Genomic DNA, 12,107 nt, shown 5'->3' with positions numbered 1-12,107 from the left:
TTGGCAACTAACTGAAATAAATAAGTTGAGTTGAAGTGCCAAAATGACTATAACTAAAACAGAAATAAAAAATGCATTAAACCTAAATAGAAAAGCGTTAGTATAATATAAATAGCATATAAATAACACTAAATAACACTGCCTAAAATAAGCATCTTCATTTTTATGTAATTTCTTTTGATTTTGGGGTGAAATATGACCTGGATTCATTCTTGACAGGTTTCGTGAGATTCATCCAAAATGGAAAGAGGTGGGAGAGAAGAGAGATGAATCAAGTTAGAAGAAGGAAGCAGGCCAGACTGTGTCGGTAGGATCACAGATGGTCGTTTAGCCTCCCAAAGAGACCCATCGTTTCAGTAATCATTTAACACTGTAGGCCTGCCGTCTTCCACCACACAGTTTTGCCTCTTCTGCTCTGACCCTCACGGCGTGTGTTTGTGTCACCCATACTGCGTCCGTGTACTCACCCACAAATCACCTCCACAGCTCCATCAAGGCTGATTAACAACCTCTGTTGGCCAACTACATCTGATGTACACGTCCCTCACGGTGCAGTGCTGTTATGAGCTGCTCTGTGCTCTGTTGGTTAGGATCGCATACCCGTGTACTACTTGTGCCAAGCTTTGAGCGGCGCAGTAGATTCACTGACTCGCTGGTTGATTCATGTTGACACCATTACTGTCATTTCCTATCTCTTCCACAGTGGCTGTCCTGTCTGCTCTAACTGCACTGTCCTCCCCTCACCAGAGACTTATGTAAGACCCTTTACTCAGTGCCCTAACTAGGCACGACAAGTTTCCAGTGACAAGTCATTTCTCTGTCCACACTGAAAGAAAAAAATAGCTGCAAAATCACAGCCATATTTCATGTTGAACATATTAAAATAAAACAGATTACGGCAAATCTCATATAAAAATAAACATGAAATCAAAACTAACTATTTTATTTTAATACATGTTAATCAGTGCACATTATTTCAAAGAAAACGAATTATCAAGCGAAGCATTAGTTCTGGCAGGTCACATCAGTCAAGCTTGCATCAGCTGATCCAGCATCACTGTATATAGGCCCATTCAGTATTATCAGCAGCTTTAATTATTTAATTATCAGTATTATCTATTATCAGCAACTATAGGAGCTAATTTCCCTCCTCCATCCCCAGCTCCTCCTCTAATCCAGTCAGGACTTGGCCTTCTGATATTCCTCTTTGAATCAGACTCTTTTTTTCTCAAATTATGTTGTACATTCAGTTATTGAACATTATATCTGCAATACATTTATGTTGGTTCTGTTCTGTTTACCCTAGGGGGTGTTATCGCTGCTCTCCCTGCTCTTATCTATGCTAGGCTGCATGGATGGTCAGGGAGTTCTTGCCCAGAACAGAACCATACCGCCAATCCAAAATGCATGCTAAGTGTCATGACAGAATTGTCTTTGTAATTTTTCATCAAAATATAATAACTTTCCTGTGTGACTGACATCGTCAGTTCCTCTTATTTCTAGCCCTGCCCCTCCAAATACTTATAGAGACACTTTTTACCAATCTTTTGATACAATAGTAACACTTTATAATAAGTTTCCATTAGTTAACATTAGTGCGTTAACAACAAGCAATACATTTGTTACATTATTTTTTACTCTTTTTTAACATTACAACTGTTCATTCATGTTACCTCAGGTCCATTAAATGTTTGATTTTAATATTGCATTAGTGAATGTTGAAATTAACATTAATGAATAATGAGATGATGAGATAAATAAATGCTTTAGAAGTATTTTTCATTGTAAGTTCATGTTAACTAATGTAGTTAAAGGATTAGTTCACTTTAAAGGATGGGTTTAGGATGGGTTGAGGGTGAGTAAAGCTTGGGGTAATTTTCATTTTAAAGTAAACTAATTCTTTAACTACAAATGAGACCTTATTGTAAAGTTGTCAAGTCCCTTGACCGGCCTAAATTGTTCCTGGTTGAATATCCTGTATCATTTGGAAGTTTGAAAAAAATCCATGTTGATGAACGTGGAGGAGAAAGCGTTTATCTCAGGGGGTGCACATAAGTGGTACGCAGGTGCGCATGCGCGGTAAAAATAAACGATGCGCACCAGAAAACATGGAGGGAAGCGCTTTTGAGTACCAACATTTTTGAGGACCGGTTCGCAGGGATACGTTTACTTACTGGAGTAGGATTTTTCTCCATCTCTGGTAAGATAGCAATCATGATGATAAGTGTGTTCTTTAATTATTTGGTGTGAAAGGGATCTTAGTTAATCCGTGTTCCGTACGGATAAGGTCCAACGGTTCGGCATGCATGTGATTCGCGGATTAACTGCTAAATTTAATCATCATAGAAGAAAAGTTTATCATTCAGACGTGTTCTGTCTAACCAATTAACACATTCAAACGATTTTAAAAGCGGAAGAAGAGGCGAAAATCGGGACTCGCGAGCTGTTATCTCTGAGAGCACAGCCTCACGCCCCCGAAACTCGCGCGCACGCAGAGAGAGACAGTCAGACAGCGCTCGAACAAAGAATTAATTCCTCTTTCGCGTTTACTTGCGCTTAAACGGACACATACACACAAAATTATGTCAAAATACCTGTCTTGGCAAGTATTCTTTCGGTTATGTCATAAGTGAATAGTTGAGAAAGAAACCGGATGTGTGTCAGTTATTCGGTTCGTGCTTTCCTTCTTAAAGTGACAGCAGCCTTTGCTGTTGTCTGTCATTAATGTTAGTAAAATAAATTAAAAAAAATAATAATTATCATCATCTACCACGTTCGAGAGAATAGAAGATAGTGAGGAGAGCAGTCAGGAGGAAAGTGATGAGGACAGATTTTAGGATAAGTGTGCCATGTAAAGTGACCAAAAAAGTTATGTGCACCCCTGTTTTATCTCTTGTTCCTTTGCATCTGGTTGTGACTGTATTAATCAGAATCTCATAAAGAACCACAAGTCAGTAATAAAAAATTAACATAAAATACACATATATGGTACAAGATTTTGTAACAGTGTGGCTGATGTCTTATCAGTTTGGCTGGTTAATACAAAAACTTAACATGGAAGAGGATAAATTGTCACTTCATCCTTTCACACCTGGTGAGCATATGGTGTGAATCAGAATCACATAGAGAACCACAATAAGTCAGGAATCAAAAATATATATATTTCAATTCACAGATCAGATCATAACAGTTTCAAGAGCAGCAAGAACAGTCTGTGACTATATCATAATTGACAGCAAAATAATCATCCCACAGAAATGGATGACTAATACTTTTTAATGTGAGATTTGATTGTCTTGTTCCATCTACTGCAGGACCTTTAACTCCACATACTCACACAGACACAGAGATGAAGTGGAGTGATTTTTCCCTGCGCCTGAAGGTCGCTGGGAAGGAGCAGGAAGCTTGTTTGATACTAGCAGTCTGACATAAAGTGCACTGTAGGTCATCAGGAGCTGGTGAGCAATAGCCTGAAGAAAAAAAAAAACAGTTACACATTTTTTTTTTACTTTAATTGTTGTAGATTCAACGTAATACTCAATGGTGATCCATCAGAGGAGGCAAGCGAAGCTTATTCTAAATTTAACACTATTCTCATTAATACTAAGGCAACTTAACCACACTTTTACTTATGAGAATAATAAAGTTGCATAGAATGAATCAGGATGTATTTTTTTCATCATATCCTGTGAGTTTGAATCACTGCAGGAATGAGAGAGGAGTCTTATATTTATCCGATGATGCATAAATTGACCAAAATGGTTATGCAAATGATGAAATATTTCCTTATAAATAACCAATAATAATCAAATACATTATAAGAGGGAGTCTCTCAACCCACCTGTGTGATTTTTACCATTAATTTTCCTATACTGACAAATGCTGGGTTGGTGATTAGAAAGATTATTGTGTGTCCTTATTTATATCTATATCTATGATTCTCTGTATTAAAAAATGATAAACACACTATAATCTTCTATTGTAAAAATGTGAGTTGGGCAGGTTTGATCAATTTGCATTTTCTGCCAAATTCCCTCTCAAACTGCCACTGATAAGAATATAGTGACATTGACTGATTCATACATTATATTAATATTAATTATACTTATTTTCACCTGATTTGAGAGAGTGGCGTCAGGCATCAAGCTGAAGTTTTTTGTGAGTTTAGAGTCTTCCCGTTGACTGCTTGATGAACTTCTCTCTCGTCCCTCCACCAGCAGGGGGCGCTCTTCTTCTGGAACCTCTTCGTCCGGTAATCCACCCTCTGGATCCAGGGTCATGACCTGGGTCACTAGAACTAGGTGGGACATTCTTTTCTTGAGTTTGCTCTGCAGGGTAAAACGGGAACTTTGTGACAGTATTTCAATACCATTATAGTTTTAATTAATATTTTGAATTAGTTTTAAAGTTTTATTAATTTGGTTCTGTGTTTGTTTAATTTTTATTAGATATATATTTATTAGATGTATATTTTAAAAAATGTCAGTTTTAATTATTTTAGTACAGTATAAGTTAAACTAAATGAAAAGGAGAACTGACAACTAACTGAAATAAAATAAGTTAACAATTTTTATATTTTATGTTGATTAGCTACATTTATTTTGTTTCAAGTAACAAAAAATGTAATAACCCTGTTTTCTCATAACTCCCTTGTTTCTATTAGAGTTAGACTAAATAACCATAAACTGTTGTAGTATGACAGTGTTTGTGAATATTTATCCTGCAGCATTTGAATTTATCTTCACTCCACAATTGTTTGATGTACCATTATATTTGGAGTACAAATCATTTATTGATTACTTTCTGTAGAGCCAAGCATCTACATAAGAACAAATCAATGAACAAAAGCAAGCCAACCTGTACTTGATCCCTGACAAAACTCATGTCGTCCAGCGTTTCCACCAGACAATTCAGACACGGGGTCATGTCCCAGTATACACAGAAGAGCTGGAGACAGAAAGAAAGATCAAGCAAAACAGCTGTTAAACAAGTTTGTTCTTGACTTTAAACATTATCAGTTCCATCACAAAAAAATAAACAAGATAAGGATGCAGCCCAGGAAGTTATTCAGTTATCTGATTAAACAGTACAGCTTGCAGTCTCTTTTACTCTCATACTAATAAACAGTTAACCGTTAATCTCCACTTTCACCAGTTTCTGCCAGAGAAAATCTTGCTTACAAATTTAAAAATTGTAATAACAATGTAATATGCATTCGTGCAATTTTGGTCAAAACATAATGGAAGTGTTCATTTGAAGTCAAATTCATTTTTCTTTCTTTTTCACTTTCAAACAAAAATTAGTGCAAGAAAATCAAGAGCAAAGGATGCTGGTAGTTGTAGAGTTGATGCTTAATATTGTATTTTAATATTGCAATATTCCATAAAAAAATAAGAATGGTCAGTTTTGATTTCGTGGTGACTTTAAAGGGGACCTATAATGCCCCACAAGATGTAATATAAGTCTCTGGTGTCTCCTGAATGTGTCAGCTCAAAATACCCCACAGATCATTTATTATAGCTTGTCAAATTTGCCCCTATTTGGGTGTGAGCAAAAACACGCCATTTTTGTGTGTCCCTTTAAATGCAAATGAGCTGCTGCTCCCGGCCCCCTTTCCAGAAGAGGTTGGAGCTTTAACAGCTCATGCTTTGGTTGCTCAACAGCAACAAAGCTGGAGAATCTCACACAGCCAAAATGACGATTGTTCAGCCTTACATTGTTCAAACCGGAGTCTGACACTGATGGAGAGACTCAAGAAGAAGTTACAACTTTTAGAATGAAACTGGACGTTTCTGAATGGTTAGTGGATAAATTTATGTAGTTGCTGTGGAGTTGATTTAACTCATCGACTAGCATGTGCCGTCATGTTAATCTTTTGTGCAAATTCATTGTTGAACTGACCCTCGTTTGTGAAGCAGTCTGGCATAAAAAGACGGCATGGTAACAACACTCTACTACAACAACTCTTCCTCTTCTCTAAAGCAGCCCAACATGGCCTCAGCTCCTTTGTTGCATGTTCTCGGGGGCAGGGTTTATGTAAATTTTAGGGTTAGTGATGTCACCAACCCAGGAAGAAGCTCGTTTGTTGTAGTCCTTAAAAAGCGATTTCTGTAAAGGAAAATATCTCCCTTTGCATTGAACTTTGAGCGTCATAACTTTGCAGATGTTGTTTATGCTCAAACAGCAACTTTACACACTAACTTAAGTTAAAAAAGTGAAATCATAATCAACCACCCCTTTAAAGGATTAGTTCACCCAAAAATGAAAACGTTGTCATCATTTACACACCCTTATGTCGTTCCAAACCTGTATGACTTTCCTTCTTCTGTGGAGCACAAAAGAAGGTATTTAGAAGCTGGTAACCAGAAGTGTTTTGGTCACCATTGACTTTCATTGTATGGACAAAAAACAAAACAAAAATAAAAACAACAAAAGCAATAATAAGACATTCCGCAAAAGAAAGAAAGACATACAGGTTTGGAACAACATGAGGTTGTGATGATGACAGAATTTTTTTGGTTGAACTTACCCTTTAAAGTCACCACGAAATCAAAACTGACAGTTCTTATTTTTTTATGGAATATTACAATATTTATTAATAAATTCTAGTCATGCACATCATTAATCATTATTATTATCTTTTTTCGAGAAGCCGTTTCACAAGGATATACTATACAGTATGTCACAAAAGGCAAGAAGAAATCGCAACTTCCATTTAATGCCGACTTTAAATTTCTTATGGTGCCACAGAGGATGATGGGAAATGTAGTTTTGTGAGCAAGACACAACATAGGGTTAATTAGTAATATTTTCTAGTATGCTTTATCTCACAACATGTGTACAAAGTACACTGCACAATCAACACCGATGATCAATTCCTGTTAACTAAAACCATAAAACTTCAATTGAAATGTCACCCAACTTGAAAAGTCAAAGCTTAAAGACAATTCTGACAAGACTTGCAGACAGCATGAGCTTAGATACAGTATAAGGTAACCACTCATTATACTAAGAATAGGAGCAATTACTTGCAGTTTTCCTCTGCATTTATGCACCCAGTTGGCCACTCCCAACAGCAGCCCATGCCCGACCATGTGCTCATTAACCCCCACCAACCGCACATCTGTGTTCATGTTGATCTGAAACAGACACACAAAGACATGTTAATCTGCATTAAAAGAGAATACAGGTGTATTTTTTAAAAAGACTGAATTAGACCCTGATGACCCCTGATGTCATGTGACAGCCCACCTCTTTGTTGCTGTAGTGGAAGATGAGGATGATGGTGGCAGTGAGGATTATGGACACCAGACTGACACACAGACAGAGTACCCAGAATTCCGCTGTGCTGTTTTCAAGGTACATGTGAATGGTCGAGTACACAGCGCACCACAGCACCAGATACAAAAACTGCAACAGACACATAACAAGAAAAACAGTCCTGTATATCCTTTAAGTCACCTGATCCTCCAAATTCCTGCCTAGTTATTTAATCTCATTTTCTTTTTCTTTTTTTTGGCTGATGAATGATATATCATTGATAGCCAATCAGAATCCAAACGACTTAAAAGTGCTCAAGTATTTAAAGTGATAGATGACAAAAATGCAGCACGAACAGTAAGATGTGTTGGTGTGGATGCTAATATAGTTATCATTATAGTTATCTTTATAGTTATTGTTCTTGGTGTAAGTGGGCCTAAAATATTATTTATTTAAATCAGCTTTAATTAAAGGCACATCAAAAAATACTACAATGATAAGGCTTTACAATTACTTTACTTTAATTACTCTACTAAATGTAGTTTATTTAATATATCTTTGTTTTAAGCAGTAAATGTTAGATCTTTTACAATAAAGTAATTAAAATCTTATAGAAAGTTCTAAAAACACTTTTTTTCTTTTGATTTTGGAGTAAAATATGAACCAGGCCTGTACTTAACAGGTTCTGTGAGTTTCATCCAAAGTTTGCTTTTGCTCAGTGTTGGAATGTGTGTGAACTACAGAGATTGAAAGTGGTTTCTTACGGGTGCCAGGATGAAATTAAAAACATTTGAGTTGAAAAGTAGGTATCTTTTGACGGACGGATGGTCCAGCGCTAAATGCAGTGGACCCTCAAAATCATCTGCTGGAAACTGGAATAGATTCAACATCAAGATACAACATGGAAATTAGCTGATTCATTTAGAAATGCGTATAAATGTTTGTTTAGCATGCTGGAAATTTACTAGCCTGAAAGCCATTGGTTTCCAAAAGATTCCTGCAGTGTGAAAAGTCAAACGTGGGAGTAAACCAAGAGGAAGTGGGCACAGATGCCACACACTGACCTGACAGAAAGGCATGCAGTGAGGTCAATTAAACAGTTTAAATCTAAAATCCAGTCTTTAATACTACAGTGTCTCTTATTGTCAGGGAGAATTTGCACTGGATTTAAATGGCCTATTAAGTAATGAAGAAGTAATGTATTTAAAGGATGGAAACATATTTCTAATTCCTGTGGTTTTACAGAAGAATCTACAGTATGACATGTTATGATTACAAGCATTTCAGTACCATTGTGTCCTTCAGGGCAATAAACCAGGCGGTAAAAATCACACTGCAGTCACACTAATGTTTTGATTTCAGTTAGCTGTTTTGTTATTAATACTGAAAGAGGACAGGCAAAGAGAGAAACCGCAATATGTATACCATTCCTCCATGTGGATGCTCTGCTTTGTTCTCCTGCCATGGCTGACTGTCCTGTGGGGGATTCAACATCACTTCTTTCCTCTCCATTACACTGCCGCTCCCTCTCCTCCATGGTGACGGCCACTGTCAGAACCTGCTGGAAAACACATGCACCAAAATATTAACACTTTCTCACTGCAAGTTGCAAAATAAAGGTTCTAAAAGGGGGTGTTCACACAGAGATGTGAACAGTTCTTAAAAGAAATTAGTGTGAACAACATTTTAATATGAAGAATTTTTTTCCACTATAAAGAACTGGAAAGGTTTCATGGATGTTAAAGGTTCTTCATGGAACCATCAATGTCAATAAAGAACCTTCATGTTTAAGAGTGAAAGAAAAATATGACCAACTATTTAAAAGGAATCACTTAAGGAAAAATCTGTTGCACAGGCAGATGAATGTGAGTGGGCGGGATTTATGTGAACTAAATGATTGGAGAAGACCTGAATATGTCACCTGAGAGAAGTCTGTCATTTTCACCGGAAGGTCCAGCTACGACATTTTGATGAAAAGTCAAATTGAGAAAAAAAAGAAACTTGTGCATGGATGAATTGTTCACAATAAGATCTTTAACCTGTATTTGTAGAAAATAGATAAGGTGAATTTTTATGTCATGTCGACTTTATTTCATGGCCACTATACCATATTTTTACCATATTTATATTATTAAGTAAGTAACTCTTAGTATGAGCAGTAATAATAGTGATGTTTGCCTCAACAGGCACCACAAAATGATGTCTAGGAAGGTCAAGATACACTATATTGCCAAAAGTATTGGGACAGCCCTCCAAATGGTAAGCATACCAAGACATTTTGGACAATTTCATGCTCCCAACTTTGTGGGAGCAGTTTGGGGATGGCCCCTTCCTGTTCCAACATGACTGCGCACCAGTGCACAAAGCAAGGTCCATAAAGACATGGATGAGCGAGTTTGGTGTGGAGGAACTTGACTGGCCTGCACAGAGTCCTGACCGCAACCCGATAGAACACCTTTGGGATGAATTAGACCGGAGACTGTGAGCCAGGCCTTCTCACAAAACATCACTGGCTGACCTCACAAATGCGCTTCTAGAAGAATGGTCAAAAATTCCCATAAACACACCCCTAAACCTTGTGGAAAGCCTTCCCAGAAGAGTTGAGGCTGTTATAGCTGCAAAGGGTGGGCCAACTCCATATTAAACCCTACGGATTAAGAATGGGATGTCATCCCAAAACTTTTGGCAATATAGAGTATAATGTAACGTGTAATGTAACATAAGAAAAGCTACATTTCTGTCATGAAAACTCTCAGAGAAGCATGGTAATGGGTATGACATTGTTGATATGTTTGGTCTTGGCGGAATAGATCTGCTATGCTGCTGCTGCTGCAGAGAAAGTTCAGGACTTGCTACTGCCAGTACATACACAACACGCTGCTGTGAGCAAGTAAGGCATGCTGCTGCTGTACAATATAGCGTACATGAATTACCCATAGCAGATTTATACAGGTGGAGCTGGGGAAGGTGGAGGGTTTCTGAAAGCGCACTGCACTGCTAAGGCAAATGCTACCCAAGTATTTTGAAGGTTAAGCAAGCAAGCTCATTGGCTACTGATACAGCAGGAACCAATCAGCTGTGCCCTATAGACCTTATGTAGCCCCGCCCCTTTTCAGAGCTGCGCTCATTGTCTTTTGTCTTCCGGTTTGTATTTCCATAGCGATCTTACATATTTATGAATAAACTGCTTGTTTTAAAATCTACTGACATTTGTTAAGACATCTGCTTTAAACATTACAATGCTCATGATAACTTTCATTAACTCTACAACAAGTAAATCCACTTCGCCAGCTAATTATTCTTTGAAAACAATGCCATAGAAATATACAGAGCTACCGCAAAAATGGAAGTTCAAAGACAATATTATAAAGATGGCGGCGCATAAGGTCTATAGATAATGATGTGATTACGATCAGGTTGTGTTAATTAGCCTGTGCCATCTAGAGTTTTGTGACAGAACTTTGTATTTATGTTTACTGTTATATAAATGCATTTATAGCTATGTCATTCAAATAAGATCTTGCACCCAGAAAGGAGACTCAGAAGGAGTGTTCAAACTTCAAAGAAGCCAAACAAAGCGCATGATGACAAACCTTTAGTCAGGGCAGCTTGATTCAGTCGATGTTTTCAGCACAGCGCACTGCCTGTTTAAGAACAGGAAACACCAATCTTGCCATGAGCTTCTCTTTTTAGAGTTTCGTATACAAGAAAGTAGGGAAGAAGTTAGCATTTCTCAATGTTAAAGAAAACGGACAACATTTCTTAACCAGTTTCACAAAATTCTGCATGTTCTCTTAAGTTACTGTAAGTGATTGCAAGAAGTGTTTTTATGTATGTACACAATATGTATCAGTGTGCATTAACCTTTGCATACATTATAGAGATATTGCTTCAGAGAGCTGTTAATGTTTTACCATTGTGACCCAGGGAACACAAATCAAGATGGTTTTACAGACATTTCAACAAACCTGTAAACACACAATAGCATTCACAGCTGACTCCACTGCAGCCTACAAGCTGAAGAAAATGGAAAGACACTTAGATATCATACAGCATGTGTGTAAGTAGATTAAAATTAGCCCTCCATCTCATTCTCACTCACCCTTGCTCGTTTGACACGTTTTACTGATGAAGAACAGAGTGTGCATGTAACAGTAAGTCCATCTCTTCATTGTGTCTGCCTCTGTTTCTTCTCAGTCATGCCTGCTGTTGCCACAACCTTCGTTCTTTTTTTTTTCTTGTTAGGCTCCTCCCACTGTTTTAACTCTCATTTATTTAGCTCTTTATATCAATTTGTTCTTTTTCCTAATTTTTCAGTCAGGCTTCTCTTGTAGTCTCGTAGCCACTCTCTTTCTCTTTCACTCTCTGTGAATGTTTCTTCCTCTTTATGTGAATGCAAAACTGATTTTAAGCCCTCCCCCTTGTGCTCTTCCTCTGTCTTTTTACTTTCTGTCTTTCTTTTCTTTTTCTCTCAGCTTGTGACTCAGCTCAGTCTGAACACATGACTGCAGGAATGTACAGACAATTTCACAGACCAGTGGTGAAATGTGTGCACTTGTGTTTGAATAAGTGTGAGCTCAGCAAAGAGAAAGACACTTGACATAATGATGTTGTGGTTTTTACATGTATTTACTGTAGCTAAAACTGGTGCTGGTCATTGAGTTTGTAGAAAACAAACAAAACAGGTTTTGAGTCAAAAGTCCATTGGCACTGTTCTCTAGCCGTGGTTTTATATGTTGGTTTCATACACCTGGTTGAGAACTGTGCTAAATTAAGATTTATTTATTATTATTATTATTATTTATTTGAAAACTAACTAAAATGTCAATATCATCATATTTTTTGTA

General features: G+C 37.2%; 1 protein-coding gene across 13 annotated transcripts; it reads right to left on the bottom strand.

The window, feature by feature from the left end:
• Window positions 1-3,140: 3,140 nt before the first annotated feature.
• Window positions 3,141-11,688, bottom strand: LOC127500522 (transmembrane protein 268). 13 transcript variants are annotated; one of them, XM_051871712.1, is made up of 12 exons: window positions 11,363-11,664; window positions 11,229-11,277; window positions 10,854-10,904; window positions 9,182-9,217; window positions 8,686-8,821; window positions 8,230-8,324; window positions 8,025-8,132; window positions 7,252-7,410; window positions 7,029-7,139; window positions 4,858-4,947; window positions 4,116-4,328; window positions 3,141-3,470 (listed from the first exon to the last, which is right to left on the bottom strand). In XM_051871712.1, the coding sequence occupies exons 4-12, from the start codon at window positions 9,197-9,199 to the stop codon at window positions 3,306-3,308; spliced, it is 1,095 nt and encodes a 364-aa protein (XP_051727672.1). In that variant the 5' UTR covers window positions 9,200-9,217; window positions 10,854-10,904; window positions 11,229-11,277; window positions 11,363-11,664; the 3' UTR covers window positions 3,141-3,305. The 13 variants fall into 13 exon arrangements, with proteins under 13 accessions (XP_051727672.1, XP_051727673.1, XP_051727680.1 ...); XM_051871713.1 differs by having other exon boundaries at window positions 8,686-8,818; XM_051871720.1 differs by lacking the exon at window positions 9,182-9,217 and having other exon boundaries at window positions 8,686-8,818; window positions 10,854-10,945; window positions 11,363-11,663.
• Between the last annotated feature and the right edge of the window lie 419 nt (window positions 11,689-12,107).

The sequence above is a fragment of the Ctenopharyngodon idella genome, chromosome 19, assembly GCF_019924925.1.
Source record: "Ctenopharyngodon idella isolate HZGC_01 chromosome 19, HZGC01, whole genome shotgun sequence".
Classification (NCBI taxonomy): domain Eukaryota; kingdom Metazoa; phylum Chordata; class Actinopteri; order Cypriniformes; family Xenocyprididae; genus Ctenopharyngodon; species Ctenopharyngodon idella.
This window is presented reverse-complemented; position numbering and strand designations above follow the sequence as displayed.

Bases quoted from the DNA above. Each gene is read 5' to 3' on its own strand.
- LOC127500522 (XM_051871712.1), bottom strand. The intron at 8,325-8,685 runs GTATACATATTG...CCTTTCTGTCAG, and splicing joins AGCATCCACATGGAGGAATG to GTCAGTGTGTGGCATCTGTG. The intron at 7,140-7,251 runs GTGGGCTGTCAC...TGTCTGTTTCAG, and splicing joins TCCACTACAGCAACAAAGAG to ATCAACATGAACACAGATGT.